The 26,472-nt window shown below is 35.7% G+C and overlaps 3 protein-coding genes across 3 annotated transcripts; 1 reads left to right on the forward strand and 2 right to left on the reverse strand.

The window, feature by feature from the left end:
- The first annotated feature begins 283 nt into the window (after nt 1-283).
- Nucleotides 284-4,736, forward strand: LOC101220700 (protein trichome berefringence-like 7). Its single transcript, XM_004147325.3, has 5 exons — nt 284-461; nt 832-1,666; nt 3,060-3,218; nt 3,884-4,196; nt 4,310-4,736. Exons 2-4 carry the CDS (start codon nt 837-839, stop codon nt 4,179-4,181), a joined length of 1,287 nt encoding a protein of 428 aa, XP_004147373.1. The 5' UTR covers nt 284-461; nt 832-836; the 3' UTR covers nt 4,182-4,196; nt 4,310-4,736.
- Nucleotides 4,737-5,061: 325 nt separating this feature from the next.
- On the reverse strand, nt 5,062-7,638 carry LOC101220461 (pentatricopeptide repeat-containing protein At5g04780, mitochondrial). The gene is made up of 2 exons (XM_011651097.2): nt 5,805-7,638; nt 5,062-5,449 (listed from the first exon to the last, which is right to left on the reverse strand). Exon 1 carries the CDS (start codon nt 7,604-7,606, stop codon nt 6,128-6,130), a length of 1,479 nt encoding a protein of 492 aa, XP_011649399.1. The 5' UTR covers nt 7,607-7,638; the 3' UTR covers nt 5,062-5,449; nt 5,805-6,127.
- Nucleotides 7,639-11,052: 3,414 nt separating this feature from the next.
- LOC101214747 (callose synthase 5) lies at nt 11,053-26,133 on the reverse strand. The gene is made up of 43 exons (XM_011651100.2): nt 25,848-26,133; nt 24,895-25,124; nt 24,694-24,794; nt 23,477-23,598; nt 23,276-23,372; nt 23,074-23,184; nt 22,862-22,990; nt 22,680-22,772; nt 22,376-22,467; nt 21,852-21,978; nt 21,598-21,735; nt 21,414-21,490; nt 21,257-21,335; nt 21,044-21,169; nt 20,833-20,947; nt 19,931-20,265; nt 19,355-19,407; nt 19,182-19,242; nt 19,018-19,099; nt 18,890-18,939; nt 18,682-18,768; nt 18,159-18,281; nt 17,955-18,049; nt 17,773-17,857; nt 17,515-17,675; nt 16,999-17,122; nt 16,825-16,919; nt 16,596-16,710; nt 16,336-16,487; nt 15,789-15,898; nt 15,570-15,695; nt 15,425-15,493; nt 15,046-15,235; nt 14,822-14,933; nt 14,614-14,733; nt 14,405-14,520; nt 14,246-14,329; nt 13,692-13,804; nt 13,378-13,607; nt 12,468-13,265; nt 12,256-12,306; nt 11,978-12,163; nt 11,053-11,579 (listed from the first exon to the last, which is right to left on the reverse strand). Exons 2-43 carry the CDS (start codon nt 25,076-25,078, stop codon nt 11,352-11,354), a joined length of 5,742 nt encoding a protein of 1,913 aa, XP_011649402.2. The 5' UTR covers nt 25,079-25,124; nt 25,848-26,133; the 3' UTR covers nt 11,053-11,351.
- Between the last annotated feature and the right edge of the window lie 339 nt (nt 26,134-26,472).

The raw sequence follows: 26,472 nt of genomic DNA on the forward strand, positions 1-26,472 counted from the left end.
AGAGATATAGCGTAGATGAAGTGAAATGGAGGTAAGAGTTTTCGATCCCAACGTGCATTCAGATGAACTACAACTTTCTTTGAATTGAATTAACCAAAAAAGCAAGAGAAGACATTTTTTTTGGTTATTGATTAAATGCATCATCAAATTCAAATCATTTTTTGGTTATTGGGGAAATGATTAAAGCTTGAAGTTCCCACATCACTTACCCACTTATTAATTATTATTACCAAATAAAGATAGATTTTCTCTTTTCTATTTTCATTTTCATTTCTTTCCTTTTCTGTATCATTACTTTTTTATTTTGCTCTATTTGTTGCTGCTCTCGGACGCTGTTTTGCTTCTCTCAACTCTCAACCACCTTTCATTTCCATCTTCCTTCCTTCCATTTCAATTCATACCGACATTTTCCATTCCCCATTCTCCAAGTTTCTCAAGTCTTTCCATTTCCAAATTCAAAGGTAATTTCTTTCTGCCTCTGCAACTTCCAACGCGCACACACACACTCACTCGCTTTTCGATTTGCTTTTCTTCTTTCGATTCAATTCCAATAAATGAACAATCCACATCCATTTCTGCATGTGGGTTTCTTTTTTTTCTTTTTTTTTTTTTGGCTTATGAAGCTACCCCACTTCCCATTTTACTCCATTCCCTTCAATGCGTAATCCAACAATTTGGTTTTTGAGATCAATCATTACAGAGTGGCAAGGGGTTGGTGATTTTAGGATTGGATCGACGCTAGTTTTGAAGCTTTCCTTGAAAAGATTTGCTGAATCTTCAACTTCTTCTTGTTTTCTTGCTGGATTTCTGATGCCCTTGTGTAAACATTAGGTGAAATGGTGATTGAGACGATTAGTAATTTGAGCAAAAGCACATCTTTCAATAAAAGTGCTTCGTTTAATAGAAGGCCTTTAAGTTCTGGAAGCCCGAGGGTGACTCGGGTGAGCTGGATCTCCCGTTGGTATCATGTGTTTGTGGTCGTTGGATTTCTGGTTTCATCTCTTGTAGTGATTAGTGCTGGTTATATTCATGTACTGCCTGGTCTTACTTTGTCTTCTCATAATAATGATGTTCTGAAATCAAGTTATTTGAATGAAACCTCGAATGGAAGCTGCAATGTGTATGAAGGAAGCTGGATTCTGGATGATGGTTATCCCCTTTACAATGCTACAGAATGCCCTTTTGCTGAGAAGGGATTTGACTGCTTGGGTAACGGTAGGGTGGATCAAAACTATCTGAAGTGGAGGTGGAAACCGACAAATTGTGAAATACCAAAACTTGATGTGCAGAATGTGTTGGAAATGCTGCGGAGTAAAAGGGTCGTTTTTGTTGGAGATTCGATGAGCAGATCACAGTGGGAATCCTTGATATGCTTACTTATGAGCGGGGTTGAGGATAAAAGGACTGTTTATGAGATTAATGGGAATAAGATCACAAAGCGGATTAAATACTTAGGTGTTCGGTTTAGTTCTTTCAACCTCACTGTTGAGTTCTATCGCTCGGTTTTCCTTGTGCAAGAAGCCCAGATGCCAAGGCACTCACCTAAGAGAGTGAAGTCTGCCCTTAGACTGGATGAGCTGGATAGTATTAGCAGCCAGTGGATTGATTCAGATGTTCTAGTATTCAACACTGGACACTGGTGGGTACCTGGGAAGTTGTTTGAAACGTAAGTTCTTTTTTCATATTCTGGTATTTGTTTGAAACTTGGTTACCTAGATTTGCCAATTTCGATCTTTTCTTATCATAGAAAAATGTAATTTGATATCACGTCTTGTGTACATGGTGAAGCTATTACTTCATTAATCTATTACTTTGTTTACTCTGTCTGCCCATACGCTTTCATATTACTGTTCTCCTTGGAAAGATTTTTGTATCACTATATGAAGTTAATATCTACTTTTTAATCTGATTTATATATGTGCCGTTTGAAGGGTGGAAAATATCTGTAAGGGGTGTTTGGGGTACTGAATTAAGTTATGAAGTTTAGAGATAATATGGAGTTAGAAAACCTGTGTTTGAGGTGCATAATTGTAAGATGAAGTTCCTTGATAAATACATAAAAGAGAGCGCTTACCTACTTATAAGTTTTGATAGCTAAGTTTCAACTGGGGAAGATTTGTTCAGTAGTTGGCTTGACTATTTGAGATTGTAGGTCTTCAAGACAATGCTCCTTCCTGTGACATGGATTCAATATTTACCGTTAGACTAGATCTTGTCTTTGGATACATAGGTTTAGTAAAGCATATGAGATTTGTTAAGTATATCTCCTAACAAGAGAACTCAAGTACACAAAGATGAAAGAACAAACAAAGAAAACTAAAAGATAGGTTTATTTTACAATATCAATGAAGAAACTACATATGCCATAGCCTTTTGAGAGGCTACTCTCTCCCAATATTTCCTACTTGAAATGACTACAAAATTCTTAACACCTTGCTCCCCAACCTATTACCTCTATTTATTACTGAAAGCTCTAACAATCTATCTATCTAATTACTAATATGCCCCTTCTAATACACATATTAATAGGATACTAATAATCCTACTATCTCCATAACTAGGGGTCTTACAGTTTGTAAAACATGCATTCCCGACTGAAGTTGGTGATTCGACTGAAGCTTCCATTCACATGTTAGCGATGTTATTGTCCTTTGCGTGAAAGGAAAATGATCAAGGGAAGTAGGCATATGAGTGCAAAGAAGATTTAGTTTCCTGAAACGAACTGTAAAGTTCTGTATTATTTTTCCTCAATGCACAAAATGATAGTCCCATGATTGTCTCATACTCGAAAACCTTTTATTTATTTATTATAATTCTTTTACAATCACCCAAATTCATGATATTCAGTTTAATCACTGCAAATTTTGCTTCATTTTGGAGTGGGGATGCAGTTCTCCTTTTTGTTGTTTTAGTGATGTAATGATACGATAGCAACAGACTAACAATCGAGAGAGAGGACTTCAAAACTGCAAATTTTCTGTTACCTTTTGGTTCATTTCACATTAATAATCTTGCCATCTTAAGAACATTTTGAAGGCTTCTAAAGATTTGTTGGACAGTGGTTGCTATTTTCAGGTTGGACATTCGCTGAAGCTTGGAATGTCAATTCCCACAGCTTTTGGAGTAGCACTTCGCAGTTGGGCATCTTGGATTGAGGAAAATATCAACACAAACAGAACCCATGTTTTCTTTCGTACTTTTGAGCCGTCACATTGGAAGTATGCTTTTTTTGTTGACTTAATGTCATTTTATTTTTTCAAGTTCCTTTGTTTTGGGATGAAGAACTGGGAATGGATTTTCTTGATGCCTTCATTATTTACATTTAACTCTTTTTAAATGGTTTTTCCACCATGCATTTGATCTATGTATATATCATAAAATTCTGGTGTATACAGGTTGGGAACTATTTAGCATGGTCAATTTTATCTTGATGTCTTGATTTTTTTTTTTCTGCTTATATCTTTTCTGTCAAACTTATAGCTTTTTGTGAACTGCATGATTAAAACTTACAGCTTTGATGCATTGTTGCTGTGTTGTCCTCTACTTATGACAAACTACAAGTTAAACTTCTCTATCTAATTTCTCAAGTACCCTTACAATACTCTAATAGCATTCCTATCAGTCATTCCAACAAAAGTTTTTACTCATGTAAAGATTCTGCTTTGTAAGCTGGTGGTTGAATATTGATGATTTCTTGTGATAAGACATTATTTATTTTTCAACCAGAAATGAGGCCTTCCATTTATTTAATGAAAAGAAACAAATGTTCAAAGATACGCTCTCCTAAAGGAGTGGTAGAGCATTATTTTGCATCATTATTGACATCGGTGCTGTAAGAATGTACTCTTTAATCAGTTGTTGGTGTGCTTTGGTCATGCATCAGGGACCACACCTTCAAATATTGCAGTCTTACCCGTCAACCTGTGACCGATGCTGGAGACAGGGTCAGAAGCATTTTTTCGGACACCATATTAGAGGTGGCAAAGAATATGAAAGTTCCCATTAACGTTTTGCACATAACTTCCATGTCTGCTTATCGAAGCGATGCCCATGTCGGTAAATGGAGCAACAACCCATCCGTCCCGGACTGCAGTCATTGGTGCCTACCCGGAGTGCCTGATGTGTGGAATGAAATTTTGCTCTCTTACCTGCTTACTGAATATGATACTTTCTTCAAATGACCAATACACATTCAAGTAAGTATTTACCTCTCAACCTCCAAAATGAATTCATAAGAACCCTCAGTTTTTGGTTGTGAATGTTCATACTACTGTGTGCTAAATTACTCTCTCCTCTTAAACTTATGCAGAATGGTTTAACACGAATTTGCTAACATCTAAGAGAAATACATGCCAAGTATGGAGACATGTATTTGCCAATGTCGAAGACTGCTGTATTCATTACTTTGGTGACATAACGGCAATATCAGTCAAGATCAATCATCTCGAGTCTCAAGTCACGCGTGTTGCATATACTCTACCACGGTCATGTTATTTCTCAAATTCTTTAAAGGAAGTGCGTATATAGAGTTACACAAATAAAACTATTTTCAGAACAAGTTCTTTCTATCTTGCCCTTTATTTTCCTTCCATTCTTTAGGAAAGACCAGATTGAGGTCATGAGGTGTATCGGTGTCTATTTCCCTTGTACTAATCATGGTGTTTTTAAAGGACAAACACAAATGAGGGTGAAATGTTGGACATGAAATAGCAAAAGGTATTTCTACTTTATTATCTTCTCTGAATTTTCTTCCTTTGGGGAATAACAAAACACAAGAAAGAAATCGATGACAATTTTAAGTTTACAAACGCATTCTTGAATACAATAGATGAATTTTGCTAGTTTATGTCAACTCAATGTCAGAACTTCAAAGGAAATAGAATTTGCTCTAATGAGATTTTGAACTGCAAAATCACAACTTAGTCTACTCAAAATGTGCATCAGTGACTTTGATAGATTATGTTGGCCTTTTTATGGCATCTTTTAGTGTTATAAAGAACTTTTATGCAACATTTTCTTTAAAGTTATAAAAAGCTATATTTATAGAAAAATAGAGAGTAGTTTTTGTCAATATAGCATTTATTATAAACATTTGAAAATTATGAATTTTGGCAGTAGGCAAAAGCATTTATTGAGTGGTTCACTCCCTTTGTTTTTTTTTTTTTTTTTTTCCCAATAAGGATTTATTGAGTTTATGAATTCCATTTCATTAAAATTAGTGGGTGAGACTGAAATTAATACAAATTCACCTAATACACTGTTATAGCTTTAAACAGAAGCTTAGTTTTTATTTAATATTAATATTTATTCATTTATTTTATGCATTCCAAGAAGCTTCTCCAGAATCAACCAAATGGCAGTAGGCAATAGCAGCAAGTGATGAATCCAATCCTCTAAATCAAGCAACTCCAAATGCCACATTTGTCATAGTTCTCTTAGTAACACAACCCTACACAATAAACATAAACAAGAATATCATAAAACAATAATAACTTAGATTATGAGACATTGCAACTAACATTCCGAATAGACTTAGTTTGATAACGTTTCTCCTTTTTATTTCCAAGATTCATAAGACTTTTAAATTTGTTGTTCGATAATTCTATATTTTGTTAAATTTTTGTCATATATAAATTTTTCTATTGTGTTATCAAACAAATGGCAGTAGGCAATAGCAGCAAGTGTACTAACCAACTTAAGTAACAAACACGTTAAGAATTAGTAAAAACAGACTATTTGTTCTGATGAAAATAGAACTAAAAAGTGGTTGAAATTAGTCAAACACTAACAAAATAAAAGAATACCTTCGAAGCAGAAAAATCTACAAGATCCCAAAAGAATGGCCTTTCCCAAATGAAATTGCTGCGGAAATAGCTCTTTGAAGAACAAACCAAGTAATGAATTGAAATGTGTACTTGGATTCAACAACTTAGTGGCCTCTATATTGAATCGACCAATAAATTTTCAAGATCATGTGCCCATACAACAGAAGCACTTGTGGTCTCGTGGTCTCTAGAAAACTTGTTTGTCGCTGTCGATTGATAGAACGACCAATAGTATGATTGAACAACTCGAGTTTCAACTGGTTGCTACTTGAATAGAATCTGTTCAATTGTGCGCTAGAATGCTAAGTTGTTTCACAGCTTACGGCTGCTTGTCTTACTGAATTTAATGGTTCAGATATTCTCAAAGCCAAAGGATGAGAATTCCCCCCTCCGTAGAATTTATGTACAATTCCATCAATGATTATGCAGCTGCAACCAGGAACTTTCGTCAAACCCAGGTCTCTCATCTTCTCTCTAGTCAGCGAAACACCATGCGTCATACCAAGAGATTCATATATACTAATCAAGGCTATAAAATTGCTTGGATTTGTAGGTTCCAACTTGAAAAGCTGGTTAGCTGCAATTTCTCCAAACTCAAGGTTCCTGTGGATCATACAACCAGAAAGCAGAGCACCCCAAATGCTTGCAGCAGCTTTGACCTTCATATTTCTAATCAACAGAAACGCTTCCTTCAGAAAGCCAAAGCGACTCAGAAGATCAACAGCACAAGCATAATGTTCTACCGTCGGTTCAACCTTATTATCTGAAATAATAGACTGGAAAATTCTCCAACCTTCGTTGATATAACCTGCATGACTGCAGCTAGCCAAAATGGCTGTCAGTGTTACAGAATTGGGTTGGATTCCACAATCCTTCATTTTGTTAAACAAGACCAAGGATTTCTCTCCTTTCCCATGAGCCCCATAACAAGAAATCATTGTGGTCCATGTAACAATGTTCAACCTACTCATATTCCAAAAGACCTTTTCAGAATTAAGCAGGCTTCCACACTTCGAATACATATCAATCAATGAGTTCCCAACTGCAACATCAGCAGCAAATACCGGACTCTTCAAAACTAAGCAATGAATCTCTTTTCCTTTTCTCAAATCTCCTTCCCCTCCACAAGCATTCAAAACGCTAGGAATTGTCATAAAATCCATATTCGCTCCTTCCAAGAGCATGCGCTTAAAACAATCCAACGCATCCATATAAACCCCAGCCCTCCCATACCCAGAAATCATTGAGTTCCAAGAAACTGTATCTTTGAAGATCATATCATCAAACACCTTCCTAGCATCACCCACAATCCCACATTTAGCGTAAAAGTCTAAAACCGTACTGCCTACAACAACATAACCAACAAACCCCAGCTTAATTGTCCAACAATGAAGTCTCTTTCCCAAATAAGCATCCCCAATACCAACACTAGCCTTAAACATCTGAGGCAAAGTATAGTGGTCAGGCAGAAAACCAAGGTGTCTAAACTCATTAAACACATTTAATGCATCAAAGTAGAAAGAATTATGAACATAAGAAGCAATCAAGATATTCCAAGAGTGCATGTTTCTGTGAGCCATTTTGTCAAACACGTTGCGGGCGTCGTGAAGGAACCCACATTTGCAATACACCAAAAGAAGATCGGTTAGAAGAGTTAAATGTGGAAGGAAGCCATGGATGAGGATTTGAGCGTGGGCTTGCTTTGCTTGGGCAATTGCATAAGATTGAGCACAGCTTCTGAGAACGAAAGAGAAACGAGAAGTGCTATGACTAAGAGACATTATGAAATTACCTTTTTTTAAATTTGACGGCCTATTAATTTAGATCCCAACTTTGTATACTTAAATTGTTCCTTTCACATTCTCTCTCTAACATTTGTTAGTGGTATTATTATCATATTCTTAATGAATAAAAAATTTTGGGTCATTTTTTTTTGTAGGCTATAGCATTCGTCATTTTTTTTTCTTTCTAAATTTTGAGTTTCTCCTTGGTCGACCACCGAGGAGCAGCAATCGCCATCTCGTAGCTCATTCTCCTATGTCATAGACCTTGCTATCCCACACTTATCACCAAGAATATGTGATATAAAGAGATCTATACTAAAAAAAGAAGAAAAGAAAAGAAAATAAACCGTTAGAAAACTAATTTGTACACTAAAATAAAAACCGGGTGTGTGTTTTACTTTTCAACTTTCTTGAAAAAAAAAACTTAGGCATTCCTCCAAACGAGGCTACCTGCTAGTTATATGTCAATTTTAAGGACTTTTCGACGTGGCTGAAATTTGGTCCTTTTTGTAGGCTATAACATTGACCATTTTTCGAACCATTTTAGTCCCCCTTAGTCGACCACTAAGAAGCAGAAATCGCAACCTGTAGCTCATTCTCTTTTACTATGGACCTAGCCAAATATATGATCCCAAACTTATCAGCTAAGAATCCTCGATCTAAGGAAGTCTAGAGCAAATAGAAAAAAGAAAAGAAACCTTAGAAAGACTAGATTTTACACCAAAATAAAAACGGAGTGGGGACTTCCCTTTTCAACTTTTTTTTGGATAAAACTTTAAGATTCCTCGAAATGAGGTCACTTACTAGTTGGATGTCAATTTTCAAGACCTTTTGACATCACCAAAGTAACGACACTATACACAAGAAATGTAAACCACTTTGGGTAACAAGTGATAGAACTAATTCATGCACAGCGGAAAAAGAATCGAATTTCTACCCTAATTGCCACAATTAACATGTAACCATAAACTAATCAAATTAGGGATTTAAGAAATATTACCTTTGAAGCTTTCAAAAGGTTTGATATCTTCTTACCAATTCTAACCGAGACCACCCCTAGTACTCAACTGCTATCCTCTAGACAAAGAACCGGGTTGTGGGACCCAATTTTGGTGTAGAAAGTAATGGAGATAAAATGAGATTGGAAGCTTTCTTTTTTCTTTTGTTGAGATGATGAAAATGATAAAAGAGGCAAAAATTCTTCAACATTTGAAAACACCTCTATTTATAGCCTAATTACATGCAAAAATGCATGCAATTCATTTGCCAAATCTCAACACCTAATGTTCCACTAACAATTAGTGGAACTTAGTGGGCTAGGTGTCTATATCTCATATAGCCACATTTCCCCCTAAGAGTTAGTGGGATTATCCAACAAAATGTTGGATTTTCCCACTAACTTAGTCCAAGGGTAAAATGGTCATTAGATATTTCTAGTCAAAAGTCAAACTTTGACTTTTCTTAGTCAAAAGTCAATATTTTGACTTTTTACCATTTTGTCCGTCTTGACTAATTCCAACCTCCCGAGCATGAATCCGCATTCATTTTTCCAAAATTCAAATCACATTTGAATATAAGGCCGGTCAAAGTTTGACTTTTCAAAGTCAAAAGTCAACATTTTGACTTTTTACTATTTTTGACCAATTCCGAGCTTCTTAGTATGAATCCGCATTCATACTTATAGTATGTAAAACATAAAGCTCTATTTCTAATTAGAAGACCGACGACTATATCACTGTATATGTCGGTTTCCCTTTCTTCTCCCAATTCGAACAATTCGACTTATTTCATCACACTGTTCTAAGTTTAATCCATATGAGCTAGCAGAGGAACCTAATGGACCTATAGATCATGGGCTCCAACGATTCAAGATTAACTAGCTAAACTCTTTTAAACCGAGTTAATCAACATTCGTTAACTAACGGGTCATTCCACTAAAGTCCCGTAGTTGCACTCCCCTCACTATAGATATATTTGTGTCCATTTGATAAAACCATAATCAGTAAGTTAATCCTTCACAGGTTGCTCGTAACCTTGGCTGGGTCAAAATACCGTTTTACCCCCAAGATTACATCTTGCTCCTTAAGTCCCACTAATCCACTATTGAACAATTGGTTTAAGGTTCAACCTATAAACTTAATCCCTCTCGGGCCAATGAGAGGGTGGGGCCCCTTGTTCAAGACTTGGATTCAGTGCTTAAGAGAGCAACCTATCTACTAACCCTAAAGCGGGTAGGAGTGAATTCCATCTTGTACCCTATGTTCCCAGCTATCCACCCGATCTTACCCCTGAAATGGGAGGCTTATTGGGCCAACGCTGATGAGCTGCCCTCACCTATGCAGATCTAAGGATAATCTCGTGTGAACAGGAGTTCATAGTTAACTCAGGATTAAGACTAAGTTACCTAGGTCATCAATAATTGAGATAGTCAGTTTTAAACAGTAAACGGTGTTATAACGTAAAAATGACTAATTCATGGTTCAGTCTTATGTAAACATTTTACATAGGATGCCCCCACTTTCATGTCTCTACATGAACGATTAGGATCACCTCGTTTGTACTACAAAGTGGGCCGCATCCATAGTTTCTCTAAATAAGGCGCCCAACCTTTATTTCATATACTATAGACTATTTAGGCTATATACTCGAACTTGATCCACGTTTATGTTTACACATAAAGTTCAAGTTTATTCAAAAAATAGCCTTGGAACTTGATTTATTGGATTTAAGATTATAATATTTAATTTCTCAATAACAACTTTATTGAACAGAATATGATTTACAAACTACGAGTTTTAGGACAAAAAATTCCAACAACAAGATAACATGAAAGACAAATCTTGTTCAAACAGCACCTTTTAAACACAAATGAGTTTGTCAAGGAATTGTTTCCCTTCTGCTCAACAAAGAATGATACCTCCAAAAACTTCACTGAAACGTCGTTGAAAAGTTAGACCACTACAAGACAGTCAAATACCACCAAAATAATCACATTGGAAGACCAAACACAATTCAAACTCTTCCAAGCAGTCATAGCTTAAAGAACCTTGACCTCACTTAAATTTGAAATGAACTTAAAATTTTAGGACACTAACATACTAACAATTCTTACGAAGGTGAAATTTATAGGATTTACGTAAATTTATAGATGAGTAACAATCTCACATTGAAAAGATTTGAAGAAGTGATAGCTTGCAACATTAGTTTCAAATCATTCAGTTAAGTAGATCATTTAAGAATGGTGTAGTAACTCTAATTCAAAATCTCCTATATTCACTAGTTTGAGAATAAAGATAGTGAGAAGAATGCAAAAAACTTCAAGAGACTCGGAAAAAATTATATGTTATTTCAATGGTTTTTCACATTATTTAATTCTAGAGTTTTTCACGTAGATTCTTTATTAATTTTCTTAATTATTTTCTGTTATTCCCACTACATAAGAATTCAGATTTAAGAGCCATTAGAGTTCATAAAGGAATGAGTTACAAGTATAACTATGATTTGATATAGTGTAAAAATTGTGGTGGGTTATTTACATTATACCTAAATGAGTATGTAAAATATTGAATTATGCTAATATTACATTGTAAACTATAGAACATAATAAGGCCGGTAAAAGATTAGCAATGCAAATTCCATCTTGTTCAGCATGATCTGAGCTTAATGATATTTACGAGAAGTTGAGACGTTGTGTTCCTCTTCTTTTCAAATCTAGTATACCAAATGAGATTTCATTAGGATTTCACTTGTTCTTCCCACCAGCTAGAATCCTTTGGATTTGGAGACCTCTACTGAATGCTTGGTTGAAAAGAAGCCTGGTTTGGAACTCCGACACGAACGGGAACCAAGCGAGCATGGCCACGGGTGCGAAAATTACAACGCCCATCATGTACTCGTACCCTCTGGCTAGAGCTTTCACTGATCCCCACATCCCCATTGCTTTCGTAATAGGTCTACAAGCTTGCGCTATCTACAACCACCGTAAAACAACACTCTCGATTAAAAAAAGTGACCTATACATAACATAATGCATGCTTTCCCAGGTTACCTGAATGTATCGGTTTCAAAATTTTAATCCCGATCTTGAGTAATAATCTGGAATACTCTTTCTTAAATGAAGAGAATTAGTGCATCTTTCCATATGTTATGATCCAAGAACAAAATCTAGGAATTATCTAGCAGTTGTCAACAACAAATTCTTGGTTTTGTTTAGAATTCTGTTTTAGAGATAAAACACTAATAAATTAATAATTATAACGCGTTTAAAGTACCTAAATGCATAAATTTAGTGGCTAATAGTTATACTACCCAAATGAGGGAGAGTAGTTAGAGGGTAACTGAAAAGCAAAGGGCTTTTAGGTGACATACTTGCAAAATAGCCCAGCCTGTGGGCATGAAGGCTAGAATGCTTGCAAAAATGTCGCCCACTGTGAGATGGAGAAGCGTAAACAACATCGCTACTACGACCACTGAACCAATAAACAAGGACAGCTTCAGAAGTCTAAACAACAGCTGGAAGTCTGCACTGAACTTCTTTCTACCCATAGACACAATCTGCAGTTCAAGCGTTCTTAGTGAGTAAGTAATTCTGGAAATAAACAAGGTTTCTTTAATGCAGGAGAAGTCATTGGAGTTGAATCATTAACCTTCAATATAACCATCACGGCAACAATGACAAGCCAAGATAACCCATACACCTGAAAATGATAACCAAAAACAAAGAGGTCGCCATAATGGTCAGTCAACAAGTCTCCTGCTAGCGCTATATATGAGATCAAGACAATGCCAAAAAGTTAATTTAAACAAAAATCAGTTTTTTTGTTCGTTCCCTAGAACCAAAAAGGAATCGGAGAATTACCGCAATGCTTTTGTTATTTCCAGCCACGTGTAGATGATACACTATTCCATACTGATAGAGAAAGAATCGGATAGATAGTACGATTTCCCAGAAGCGTCCAACAAATCCAGTGTGCTGAAGGTGCTCTTGTCCCTCATCCCACCAGGACTCCCAACTTTTGTTTGCAGGCACACCAATACCACCTCTGCTGTTGATCCATTTTGACCAATCATCCCAATCATCAACTATCTTTTGCCATTCAAAACCTGAAGGGTTGAAAAGGAAAGGGGCAAACAACCAAGAAACAACCAGGAACCACATTGAGAATGTGACAAAAATATAAGCTATAGCATCACTAGCAGCTGTCCCATATATCTGGTAAACTACAAGCAATATCAGAAGCTCTAGTCCTTTGACAAAGTGACTCCTTGAATACATCCTATAGTTCTCAGCGTATTTCTCATGCCGCACAACAAAACCACGACCAGTAGCTCTATACTTTGCCCCACCATGAAGGATTGTGCGCCCATAATAATGCACCTTTGTGCCAAGAGAGAAGGTGAAGAAAACGGATGCTAGTTGTAATTGCATGATTATCAAGTCCCCGATTGCAGTTCTGAATCCTCTCTCAAGTCCAATTTCCATGATCATTGGCAAGGCAGTTAGAAGACCTAACTGAACAACCGATTGTGATGCCATGGCCGCCTTTAAAGGGTAATCTCCTTTTGACCTAGCATATCTCATTATGGACTTCTCCAATCCACTCAATGACAGATAAAGTCTACCATATAAGAAAACATACACTGTAATGATAATCATCTGCATGACAAGAAGATAATCATTGCACGGGAGAAAATTTCTGAGCTATGCAAATCAAACATACAGATTAGTTCTAAGAGGTATAAGAGCACATTTAAAGGTGAAAACTTACCATTGTGCTAACATAAAATCCAACTGTTGTGAAGTAGAAAGACAACATGCGAAAAAAGTCAAAACGATGACCCAAACGATAGATGTCTCTGCTAAGAATTTGCTCTCCATTACCACAAGCTACTTTTGCCTCAAAAAGAGAGATTTGATTAAAACCAACATCTCTCCCTTTACCAACTTGAATATACTCATGGTGGGTTATATTTCCTCGTCTCAACATTGAGTTGAAGCCTGTGGGGGATTTTTTTTAAAGATAATAAAAACTGAGAAGAAAAATTCACTTGATGAGTGGAAGTGAAGTGTAAAGAATAATACCAGCAAAGATATCCTCACTGAGGTTGATTCCTCGAGAAGCTTTGCTAATGCCCCCACGAGTAATATGGAATAATCGATCAAAAACATCTGGATGACCATAGTGGAACCTTACCCTAGAACCAGGCAATACAGGTTTATCTATGCGTAAACAAAATATGCTGACATTTAGTTGGGGTGACTGCAAAGCAATTAAAAATTCATGTTCGATCTAGTATTACTCTTTCCCAAATATTCAACATTGTGCAACAAAAAAAGAAAAAGAAAAAGAGGTCAATCTTTTCACGTTAAGTCATGACAAAGAGAATTAGAATTAAAATTTTGTTCATTCAAGTACCAACTTATTCTAATTCTATAAATGTTTTGAATTATTCAGTAGTGCTTTGTTTAAACTACTTTCTAAATGTAATTTGTTTATTTTGAAATATGTACATCTCCACCAACAACTTTAAGAATCTTGGATACAGTTTTTCCAAAACTCACGCTCATATCTGAATAATATCTATGTTGGGTGATAAGATATGTAAAATAAATTAACAGCAAGAAGGAAAGCATACTTTAGAGGCCTTGCAAGAACCCTCTGACCAATAGTAACAAAGCTAGTTTCTTGATTTGACATAAACCAAGCTAGAGAAGAAACACTGGAATGGAAGAAATGAAGTTAGAAAACGAAGGCATAACAACTTTTCATAGCTCTTGTTAAGAAATAACCTAACCTTCCAGTAAAAATATGTTCACGCACACCCAAAATTGTAGGTGGACGAACACCATGGTCCTCATTGAACTCTTCTAAAAGGTTTCGCATTTTGAATGCTTCTTCCAAGTAATTATCCTAGAAGGGATCCCGAAAGTTGACCACCATTATTCAGCATCTATGTGATCATAACAAAAGGCAAGCAGCAAAATCTAGCTTTTCATGGTTTACCTGATTCATGTCAATGGCTTGAAGTGCTTCACCTCTGGTAAAAATTATAGCATGGTTCTGATTTTCAGGTTTCCCTTCTCCAACCTTAGCTGAACCAGGTAGCTTAATCCGATAGATTTCCTTTAAAAAAACGAGCAGAAAATAACAAGATTACTTTAATTGTAAGGTGAATTAACATTTTTAATCCTTGAGTTCAACTTCTTATTACTTGGTCAAGATTATCGACAGCTTTGACCAATACAGAATAGTATACTTTTTGTGCTTTTCCACCTTCTCTCTCTTCAACTTCATCAATATATGCCACTCGAAGAGATGGATTGCTGTGCCCAAAAAGAAAGTGAAGGAAAAAATGTTTATTTGCAAATTGCACCAAGCAAAAACAAATCTGAAAAAACCTTTATCCCAAAGACATTGAAGAGGTTGGGAACATACTTAACCATTAGATTCAGGATATCTGTAGCTCGACGATTCCCACTTCGTTTCTGATTTCCATAATTCTGGCAAGTAGCAACGTATGTGAATTTCATGTCCGCCACGGCCTCTAATTGTGCATATAAGGATCTCTGGCTTCTTTTATCCTCTTCTGATGGAACTGTGATCGCTTTGTAGCCTTCAAGTATCTCTATCATTATCAAAGCAATCATTAAGGAATCCATAGTTATTTAACACTCATCAGAGAGCACAGAAACAAAATTGATACGAAAACAAGACATCCCAACCACACAAAGAGTGTAAGAATGATAAACAAGCTTTCTTGAGAAGTAAATATGATTGCAAATTGTTCGAAGAAGGTTAACATGCATATGCTTACCACTTTCAGAAGCCATGTCAAGAAATGCCTGAAGCTTTAGTGCCCTTCGATAATACATCATACCTCTAACTGCAATATTTGTGTTAATGCCAACAACATAGATGTGCAAATGATCCCAAAGGTAAAAGTAATGAGATTAAGCTACCTGTTCTTGATAGAGTTTGTCCTCGCAAGGACGCCCAATGACGGAGGTGTAATATGTTTTCTTCATTTTCCCAGATCTCACTATCTTTTTCACAATTGAGTCGCTCCATGAAGTTGTTCCATTCATCTAGCAAGAAGGCAAATGTGCATGAGACAAGTCAAACAGAAGTCACTTATCAAAGAACCAAGAGATATTCGGTCATTTCCATAGATCACTCACCTGGAAAGATCTTCTGCAAGTAATATATGATGGAGACACCATCCTCATTTTCCATCTCAAGATCAGTTTTAGAATAGACAGTCTCTTCACTATAGTATGGAGTCATAACGCTGTGAACAACCAAAAAATATTCATCCCAGAGCCATTTATAGAACAGTCCCATATTTTCACTATGTTTTGGAGTCATAATGCATCGACAACCCAAAAATATTACAAGTAAAGGAATTGAGGTATATTCATAACATTTAATTTTTATAGGAAGTGCAAAAAGGTAGAAAAGATCTCTAATTTTTATATCAAAGATTCAAGAAAAAAACTGTTCCGTCTGTGATAAGATATGAAACTTGAATGTGTGCTTAATAAAGCTGGCCCATAACAATTATAACTTATTTTAGTTCGTAACCTTTGAGATCTTTAATCTTAGAGCAGCTACATAGACAACCATACTCTAGAAAATGGGTGATGTATCCAATCTCAAATTCGGAAAGAACTTAACCAAACAGAAGAGACATAATATCTGCTCCTATAGAGTTAAAGAAAACCAAACCTGAATGATAACATCTTACGGACTCGTGGAGCACGTGGCATATCCATAAATAAAGAATTTGTGAAAAATGCAATTCTTCTTCGTGCTTCAAGATTTATGGGTACCTCAGTGACAGATTCTTTCACAGTCAATAGTAGATAGAGGCGTCTAATCTGACATACACACAAAAACAAGATTGTGTTATTGCAATTAACCGGTTAAAATCATAGAATGATAGGTGATTTCTCGAAAGTATGATTATTTATTTTCAGTGTGCCCACCTGCTCTTCCCATTGAGCTGTAACTGAAGGAGGAAAGTTTATGGCAGGTCTAGTGTCAGTACCAGCAAAGAGTTGCCTTCCAGAGTCTTTGTTATGACCCAGTTCTGCCATTTCACTGAAAGATATAACAAAGAAAAGTTACCATTTTAGCATATAACACTAACCATTTGAAGAATGGCAGTGGATATAAATAAATTTAATTCAAATTGAACAAATTAAATTTCCTAACCGGTCTTCATTGAGCATCATATCTCTAGTGACAACTTCTAGCATATCTTGCAGCAAAAGCACCACTGTATCTCGCTTGGATGGGTCTCCATCTTTCTGAAACAGAAAACAAGAGCAAAGTTTCCAATCTGAAGTAATAGATCAACAGATACTTCAGAGTTGCATCATAACTGACCAAGATCTCCACGAGTTCCACAAATTTCTTGCACAAAATGAGCAAGGGGCTCATTCTGAAGGTTGTGAGAAGTGTGTTCTTTGAAATATTATCTTCAACTTCTTTAATAATGGTTGCAATAATCCTGTAAAGTCAAAGTAGAATTAGAATTCACAAAAAAAAATTACATAGGTACTCATTCCTCCATTTAGTAATCGCATCTTGAAGAAACGTAATTGCAGTTTATGCATTATTTCTACCCTGGATGATTGGTACCCAAAAAGCATCTGCAGGTAACCTATAAACAATCATAGATGAAATTCGTTGACATTATAAAACATTAATAGTTTTCTGGAGTGATGAAAATTATTGTTTATCAAAATCCCAAGGCTGCAATTTCCCCCCTTCACATGCAATACTTGGTTTTACAAATGATATACAACTGAAGTTTAAGCTTTTTCATGTCTTTTCTTTGCATGAAAGAAAAACTTTGAACAGTTGATGTTTGGTTGAGTAAGTGGAACTGTAGCTTAGAACCTTTTCTCATTTTCTCCAACCACCAGAACGTTCAGGACATTTTTGAAAGACTCGTAACACTCTATCACTGCACATTTCATGTACTCATCTGCACAAATACGCTTCCAGAGGTCAGAGTCTCTGGATCGAAATTCAGCAGCCATATCCAATGCTATTGGAATCTGTAACAGTAGAGAGTTGTTAACCATTGCTACAAGTATGCCCGAAAAATGAAAAGGTAAGATATACATAAAATTAAACAAAAGGGACCGTATCGACCTTGCTTGCTAGTAAAAAGGGAGGCCATTGGATTGTTTTTAAGCTGGGATCTGATGAATAAGGAACTAGCAATAGATCCATCTCCCTGTTTCATTTGAAAAACAAGTTTAATTTTAAAAATAAAATTAAAAGGATGCTTGGAATGAAGATATAAAAGATGAACTTAGTTTATATAGCCTTTCCTGTCACTTATTAAATCTTCCTCCCGAAAACTACATATCACTTCATTCCACAACTGTGCGAACTTGGCAGCTTCACTTCTCTTGCTGGCTGTAATCTACACAGAAAAAGTAGAAATTACTAAAGAAATAATGCTTGAACCTCTGATTTTATACATCTTAGAGCAATGTAATAATAAAAAAAACTTTCAAAAATAAAAGAACAACCTCAGCAAAACGCTTTGACAAAGAGAATCCCCTTTTCTGAGACTTATCTGATGGCACCAAGTTTGTGTTGAATGCACCTGGTAAGGACTGAAACCTAGACCTAAGCATACCTAGAGTTCGTATCTGTAATTAAAAGAAAAATCAAATAAAGTTAAACCAATCACATTTAACCTGGTAATTAAAATAAGTGATTTAGATAAGCATTGTTAAACAGTTCTCCCATCAACACGAGAAATATTTGTACTATAATTGAATGCACAATTATTTGCTAAATGAAAAATAGTACAATCGAATAGTTTCAACCCAAAAGATATGATTCAAACAACAACTTTCGGCATAATCTTTTGGCAGGTCAGTGATCAGTAATTTCAAAACCAGTTCGAGACATTAGAATATACCAAAATAATTGTGAATGCTAGGCCAATAGAAGGTTGGAGAAAATATGTGAAGATGATGAGTCACTTCATAAGATTAATGAATAGAATAAAATAAAATAATAATAGTTAAACAAGCAAAATATCACCTCTCCTAATCGATCACAAGCTCCAATGAAACCACCATATATGGTTGAAAATATGGCATACCAAATTTGAGTATCCATGAAATATACCTGCATTTAAATTAAAAGGTACAAGAGGCTTTATTCAAGACAAACTAAGAAAATGAAAATTTTTCCATACATTGTACAGTTACAAAATAAAACTAAAACAAAGAAGTGAATAAGAACACACCAAAATAATTGGCATCCAGAGTACTATAACGGCCCCGTAGTTGTTCTTGGCTACATGGAAAAGATAATTTCAGCACAAGCAAAAGTAATCAGGCATTAAAGTGAACTGATTGGACAGGAAACAAACACCTTTAGGAAAAAATGCATGCCATTCATATTCAACTCGATGGATACTCATTATATCTTTTGTTGGCTTCACCAATGGCCTTATCTGTAGGGATAAAATATAAAAAGGTTAGAGGAGCTCATTGACCAAAACCTTAATATCCTTGCCATTTCAAAAAATTTATTACCTGAACAAAGTAGCTAAAGGTGAATTTGCAGCACAAAAGTGACACCCAAAAGATGGTATACCTAAAATCAGAGAATGTCGTACAAGGAAGCACATACTGGCTAATCAAGAAAACAGAATTTGCAATTTCATAAATAACAAAGAAAAAATGAGATCCATAGTCTGTCAACTCACTTTATAAGTGCAAATTGACTTTCATGCATTCCTCTTCCGACATAGATTCTTGGCTGTAGAAAGAGACACAGTTATCAAGGACTTCTCCATGAGACCCAGAATATTGCAGACCTCCAACAAGAAGCTTATGTACACAGTTAATAACATAAATGAACCAACGTCATGAGACAAGGTTTTTTCCACTTGAAAAAGTCAAAATGGTCATACACAATTCTTATGGTTGCATATTCGTAAAAAATCAAAAGAAAAGGCAAAAAGGATAAATATGTTACAGACAATTTACTGGTGTAAGGACACCATACATGGGGATCACGATTGTTAGTTAGCCACCAAAGTTTTATCCTATAGCTAGATTCAAAATTAGGAAGATAGAAGAGTGTATTCTTTAATCTGGAAGAAAAGAAGGTTTCAGCAAAATCATCACTAATTTAATGAGGTGCATGACAATAGCAGTTAAGGTATAAACTTGCATCAGAATCGTGAAGTGATCAAAATGTATTTAATTGAAGGAGCACTTAAGGACAATAAAATGGAGGAAGAGAAACAGAGAGAAAGAAAATTGAGCAGCATATCTACCTGAGACCACCAAAGTAGGAATCTAATAATGTGCCAATTTGAGTTTTCAATCCAACGTCGAAGCATTGGAAATATGAAGAGAACTGCTGCAAGCAGATTTGGTAGCAGATATAGAACAACTGCCATTATATATAGAGGAGGAATGCTCCTCAACGTGTTAAGATATGACAGCACGTCTTTGAATTTCTCAGAAGCCATCTTGAAAGTGTGAAGATAGCATAGGGGAAGAACAATAGCCCAAGCAAGACTGACAATAACCTTCAGAAGGTTTCTTAGCACATCAGTGAACTTCCGGCGGTGAAATCCCGGGAAGTTTAAAACTAAGTCCAAGATACCTGCATTAAAAGATGCATGTCATTTATTGTAAATATATAAACAAAAAACTACACTAAAAAATGGATCCATAATCCCCCTCCCCAACAATTTCGACAGATACAATTCATATGAACTTTCAAACATACAAATATCGAATAAAGATGTAGCCATATCATATAGGAAGATTTAGTGATTTGACCACGTATTAAATCATAGAGAGATTACATTATGCAAAATTTTGTATGAAAATATGCTATATTCCACACAAAATTCTTCACACCCTCGCTCCCAACTAACTCCCTCTATTTATAATTAAACACTCTAATCAATTTACTAGCTATTTATTAATTTGTCCCTTCTAATAACCGTATCAATATTCTATTAATAGCCTACTCTATCATAACTAGGGTCTTACAAATTCTCAACGGGAGTCAGAAGGGGAAATGAAGAAGAAATATCAAATTCATTCAGATATTTTTTTTATTACAACAACTCAAACAATATAGTATTCCAATTGTTGTTGCTAATTGGGATATTATATTTGAAACATATAAAAGCATCAAGGCTCTTGAATGACAATATTTTACTTTGAAGAAGACGAAGGACTGCAGCAGTGATGAAAATGCTTGATAAGGAGTACAAGACATCCTTTTGGAAAATCTCCAGTGGTGAAACTCCTTTCCATGCAGCAATGACCATCGCCTGTAACAAACAAATTGAAGATTAAATATAGAGCAAACAAGTCAGGAGAGTAACTTGAAAACAGTCTAAACATTTGTATGCATTGTAATTGGATACCTGAAGAGCTAGTACATAAAAGGTCCATAAACGATCAAAACTTCGGAATGTGTGCCAAAATGTCCTGGTCTCAACAAAATAAGATTTCCCCGTGCTTACAGATTTTCTTTGTAGTCCCTTTCGTCCCTAATACAACAATTTTTCAAGTGTTGACAAACAAACCTGTTTGAACAAAAAGATTAATACACAATTTAACAAAAAGTATAAAAAGACCTGTGCTACGTCACGTGTTGATTTGAAAAATTCACCATCGTCTCGCATGGGCCAACCAAGAGAAAAGCAATCAGATGACCTACAATGTAATCAGTAACATTCAAAACTCAATAAAACATATAGTATCTGGAAGGTCGAGTTTTTGTTTCAGGCTAACCAGAAGTACTCATTCAGATCATCATAGTTGCACCAGGTTGAGTGCGGAGCTTTACCATTTTGGCTCTTTTTGGCCTCCTGGAAAATCAAAAGGAGAACCGTTGTTGTGTTGAAATTAATGGTATGTAATTCAAGTATTAGGCCAAAATAAAATTATATGTAGCGTAAGGATTTGGCTGCTTTACCCTTTCAATAACCCGGTAAAGGGGAGTGATAACCTTTCGCAAGAAAGCCTCGTCATCCCCACCATAGGAAGGCTTAATATCTTCCCCAGTAACAATGCTTACGTTTCCAGCCAACAAACCATGAAGTTCATATGCCATCTAGTTACAAAGAATGTCAAATACTATAATTTAAGGGAATATATTAACAACTTCTATAGCATAATCAGAAGGAGAAGAAAAGCCATATGCACGCAAAAAATAAAAAATTGCCTCACATTATGAAATATATAACTCAAACATTCTGGCATGAAGCGAACATTTGCTGCTTCACCCCATATGAGAAGATACAAACCCATATAGAGTATCTTCCTTTGTTGAATTTCCAGCTGACCTTGAGGGAACCTAGACAAATAATGATTTTAGTTATCTAGGTGCTGCGTAATAATCATTTGATTTTTTGTTTTGTAGTTATTAAAAATTAAGCTTATAAACACTTAAAAACTTCTTGTTTTGTCATCAACTTGCTATCAATGCTTTCAAATACCAAGCCAAAATTCAAAACAAAAAAATGTAAATTCTGTCTTTAGAACTTGACTAAGAATACAAATGTTTTTATAAGAAAAGTGAAAACCTAGTAAGAAAATTGGGAGGAAACACACAAGTTTCACAAACATAAAACTAAAAACAAATCATTATCAGATGGAGGCATAGTTTTCACGTCTCCCACCAGTCATAATAATTTGAATATAAAATTGCAAAAGCACATGGGGATCGTTAGAATAAAACAATGATGTCTTACCTTAGACTATGTTTCCGTCCCAAAAACTTGCACCACGTTTTGTAATTCTTAAACAGTTTGTTCATTACTGCATCAACTGCTCGTTCATCAAGCTGCATTAATAGAACCCAAGAATAAGCTCAAAAAAGAGGGGGGAAAGGAAAAAAAAAATCCAAAATTTGATAAACGAGAAGATCCACTATGCACCAGGAAGAAAATCATATAAATGAACTAAATAATTTGTGAACTCCATGCTTGGATCAAGTATATTTGATAAACATATCCTTAAAATGGCATGATTTGCACGTACAAGTACGTTTTGTACCTTGTTGAGGGGTTCAGGCTTGGGGTGAAGCCTTATATGAGAATTAGCAAGTAGAAGGATCAAATGTTCCCGCTGATTTCTAACGTTATCTCTCTGTATCCACAAAAATGTCAGTTGCATATTGATATTGTTTACCCCACAAGGCAGTTAGTAGAATTGATTGAGCATTACGAAAAACGTACCTGAAATCCAAACATTGCCCTTAACCAATCCAGTAGGTCCAGATCACCTGCTTTCTGCCTGCGCTGCTCAAACGTACTTGGCCAGTTCAGGCCACGACTATTCCACAAGGCACCCACAGCAGCCTTAACCTAAAAGGAACGGACAAAGAACAAAATTAAGGTTGAATTTGGTATGATAACATGATGCACATTATCAATGGCGGGAGGCAAACCTCTTCGAGCTGCATTATAGACTGGGAAGCGCCAGCAGAATCAAGAGGTAGAATGTTATAGGGTGCATAAATTTCAGTCTTTTCTTGGACATCCCTAGCTGCAGCGATAATCTATTGATGTAGAACATTAGTTTAGACGACCTTCGTGGCAACCAATTGAACAGTAAGATCAATTAGACAGCTGAGACTAACTGTAACGAACCTCGGGAGCAACTTCTTCAACTTTCTCGCTCTTATTAACGGCACAAAGCACTTCGAAAAGCACACCGGCTGTCAGGTAAGCCTTACCTACCTGGGCTCTGCCAAAAGTTTAGAAGGAAAAAAGTGGCATTCAGACAGAGGATATATACAATATAAACATCAAAACAAATTATGAATGAAAGTTGGGAAATTTCACGAGTACCTGTCACCTTGCTCTCCTTGTTCAAGAGCAGTGAGATAATTGTTATAATATTGCTGATAGAAAGCCTCGATTTCCGTAGCATCTGTTTCTTTCACTCGAGATGCAAGACTCGATGCGTTGTCCTGGATCAAAAGAGAAATGTCAAATCAAATCTTCCGTTGGTAATTGGAGTTATTTTACAGCCTTCTGACTCCATGGCAGGAAAACACAGCAGAATCCATCTTTTGTCTCATATCGTGACTGCATGATACTATTCACACGTAACCTTGTTTAAGTTGTCCAGGTTCAAAATGAATCTGTATGCCTTCAGAAATTATTGGAGATGGCCGCAGCAATGTGGTTCGTAATTTATACGTTGGAGAGGATTTGTAAATGTAGGGAGATTTGGAATCCACATATCGCTATTGTCATTATTAAAGACAGTTTTTTCTAAAGTAGAACAAGAGTTGGATCACAAATCTTGTGGTCGCAAATACAGTCCTTTAATTGAGCTATAACTAAAGAGAGCTACATTCTACTGTTAGTCTCATGTTAGAAATTTGATTTATTCACCCATATAATATTGTGAGGGGAAAAAACAGAGCATGATGCTAGTGAGAGTTCAATAATTCTTTTGCCTTACGTGATTATTGATAAGTTTATAATTGTATTTTCCTAATTCTTCCATGTCAAAGTCAAACACATTCTTTTAATCCATCCAATAATTTTCTTTATATAGATGATTTGAGGAGGTCGTCGCAATGTTGATTTCCTCAGAAAAAACAAAAGGCCACAATGTTAGTTTTCAACTATTAGATAACAGGGGAAGGAAACTACAAAAGTACTCTAAATTTCTATTCAATAATTATTAAAAATATATAGATTTTTCATCTACATCCTAACAAAAAGAGGCAACCACACTGTGGTGGCCTCATTCTGTTAAAAAAAATCCTATACTTCTAGTTTTTTTAAACTACTTTATAATATTTCGATTTTTTATTCATCATGGGTTACAAAAGTGTGTTAAGAAACTGTCAAATTTAAAATATATTAATTTTTGTATACTTTAATAAAATTTTAGAAGCCAAGAGAATATTCATGGTAATGCAAGAAACATGTTATTCATATACCCTTAAAAAAGGGGAGAGAAATAGGGGAAAGAAATTCATGGTAATGCAAGTAAAGAAAATTAATGGAGCAATTAATAATTAAAAAGTAAGAGAGTCCTACGTATGTACCCTTTCTAATCGTTGTGAAAGTGCTGTTTTAAATTGCCTAACACCACGTCCACGGGAGCTGGGATCTAACCTGTTGGCCTTGTCAAACGCATAAGATCGACCTAATGTTGGCATGCAAGAAAATGAAAAGGGCACGATTGATTTTATTAATAATGATCCGATCAAATCAAGCTTAACTAATTTTATATAGATTGAACCTACAGAGATAGGCAACACGTGGGCGTTCTGCTTCAATCTCTGTAGCAGCGCGAAGAATGAGAGCAATGGAAGCAAGAGAGGATGGAACCACCTCATTGTCAAAAACCTCTGTTGAGAACATTGTGGTAGCGGCGCTACGAGATGGCCACCGCATCAGCCCTTGCGGACCAGATTCTAGTGTCGACATCACTCTTACGTACACCTTTGCTCTATATCCCTCTTCAAATCATGCCCTGCGCCATAATTACATTTTTACAAATGAAATCGATTGATCAATCTATACGCAAGAACAACCTTAACAAACACAAGATAATACTTGAACTATGCATTTGGCAACACACCATTGAAACTATAGAACATTAACAACAATGGCCAAAAGAAGAAAAAGATGTGGTTCAATGTTAATCAGCAAACCAAACCATAAACAACTTTATTGATCCAATCAACTAAAGCTTATCAAACCGAAGATAAAAGACTAATGCAATTGAAAAAATTGGGCAAAATGCATAAAAATAAACAAGAACTTACAAACTTTCAAACACAAACAACTAAACAAATTTATAAAACTCAATCAACTAAAGCTAAAATATGTAACGAAACGCATGGACAGAAGGCAGTAAGGAAGAACAAGTTGTGACCAGGGAATGACCTTGTTTATACTGCATATTGAATTGAAAATCTCACAAACGCTAAATTATTATTTCATTTGTTTGCAGAAATGCAAACAGAAATGTCGTTAAATCAGTACACAATTGAAGCAAAGGGAAAAAGAGTTCAATAAAGCAATAATGTGCATAGAGAAGCCATTATCTACTGAAGTATTCAGCTCCGATGAGCTGAAGAGGAATGCTACTAGAAGAGGAAGAAATTACTCAACCAGTAGCCAGAGTATTCATCTTCGATCATCCATTATGAAGCACTATCACTCTAAAACAAAATCAAAACATTATACTCACTTAGTCATTCCAAAAACAACAACGAGGCCAATATTTCCGTCGAATGCAAGTTCCATCGTTGTTGAAGTTGTCGAAAGTAAGGGAGAGTCGTGAGTTCTTGAGTAAGACCATCAATGCGGTCACATAAACATTGGTGGCCGAAGTCCGTACGCCGTTGTCGGAGGTCGACGTGGGGTGGTCGCCGGAAAACTGCTGCGGAAGAAGAGATCAGTTATTTTGTGGACACGTGGCCTAAAGAATAGAAAACTCAACCCCCGAGTTTTGTGATTTCTTCTTTTGGCTTTCACCGTTCCATTTCCATTCCATTTCCATTCCATTTTCCTTCTTTATATATTATGCTAATAATGAATTGTTTATTATTATTATTATTAGGTACCTTATTACTACGTCTACGTGCATGTTAATTGCTTTTTAAAACTAATGAAATTATCTCTAAGGATGAATTAATTTAGCATCTCCCCAAACTTTTAAGAACACCAACCATAGCTTAATTGTCAATAGATTGTGTTATTCACGGGATAAGTCATTGAAAACATTGAAGAAATGAAGAAAGTATCGAGTTGGAGTTAGAGATTTGGTAAAAATAACAACTTAACTCAATTCCATCAATCTTTTATTATTGCTT

The sequence above is a fragment of the Cucumis sativus genome, chromosome 2 (assembly GCF_000004075.3).
Source record: "Cucumis sativus cultivar 9930 chromosome 2, Cucumber_9930_V3, whole genome shotgun sequence".
NCBI lineage: Eukaryota > Viridiplantae > Streptophyta > Magnoliopsida > Cucurbitales > Cucurbitaceae > Cucumis > Cucumis sativus.

Coding starts and splice junctions, on each gene's coding strand:
- LOC101220700 (XM_004147325.3), top strand. CDS start 837: ATGGTGATTGAGACGATTAGTAATTTGAGCAAAAGCACATCTTTCAAT. Junction 1,667..3,059: donor CCTGGGAAGTTGTTTGAAAC/GTAAGTTCTTTT, acceptor TTTGTTGGACAG/TGGTTGCTATTTTCAGGTTG. Junction 3,219..3,883: donor TTTGAGCCGTCACATTGGAA/GTATGCTTTTTT, acceptor GTCATGCATCAG/GGACCACACCTTCAAATATT.
- LOC101220461 (XM_011651097.2), bottom strand. CDS start 7,606: ATGTCTCTTAGTCATAGCACTTCTCGTTTCTCTTTCGTTCTCAGAAGC.
- LOC101214747 (XM_011651100.2), bottom strand. CDS start 25,078: ATGTCGACACTAGAATCTGGTCCGCAAGGGCTGATGCGGTGGCCATCT. Junction 16,920..16,998: donor TGGAACTCGTGGAGATCTTG/GTCAGTTATGAT, acceptor TTTCTGTTTCAG/AAAGATGGAGACCCATCCAA. Junction 11,580..11,977: donor CAGGCTGGGCTATTTTGCAA/GTATGTCACCTA, acceptor CGGTGGTTGTAG/ATAGCGCAAGCTTGTAGACC.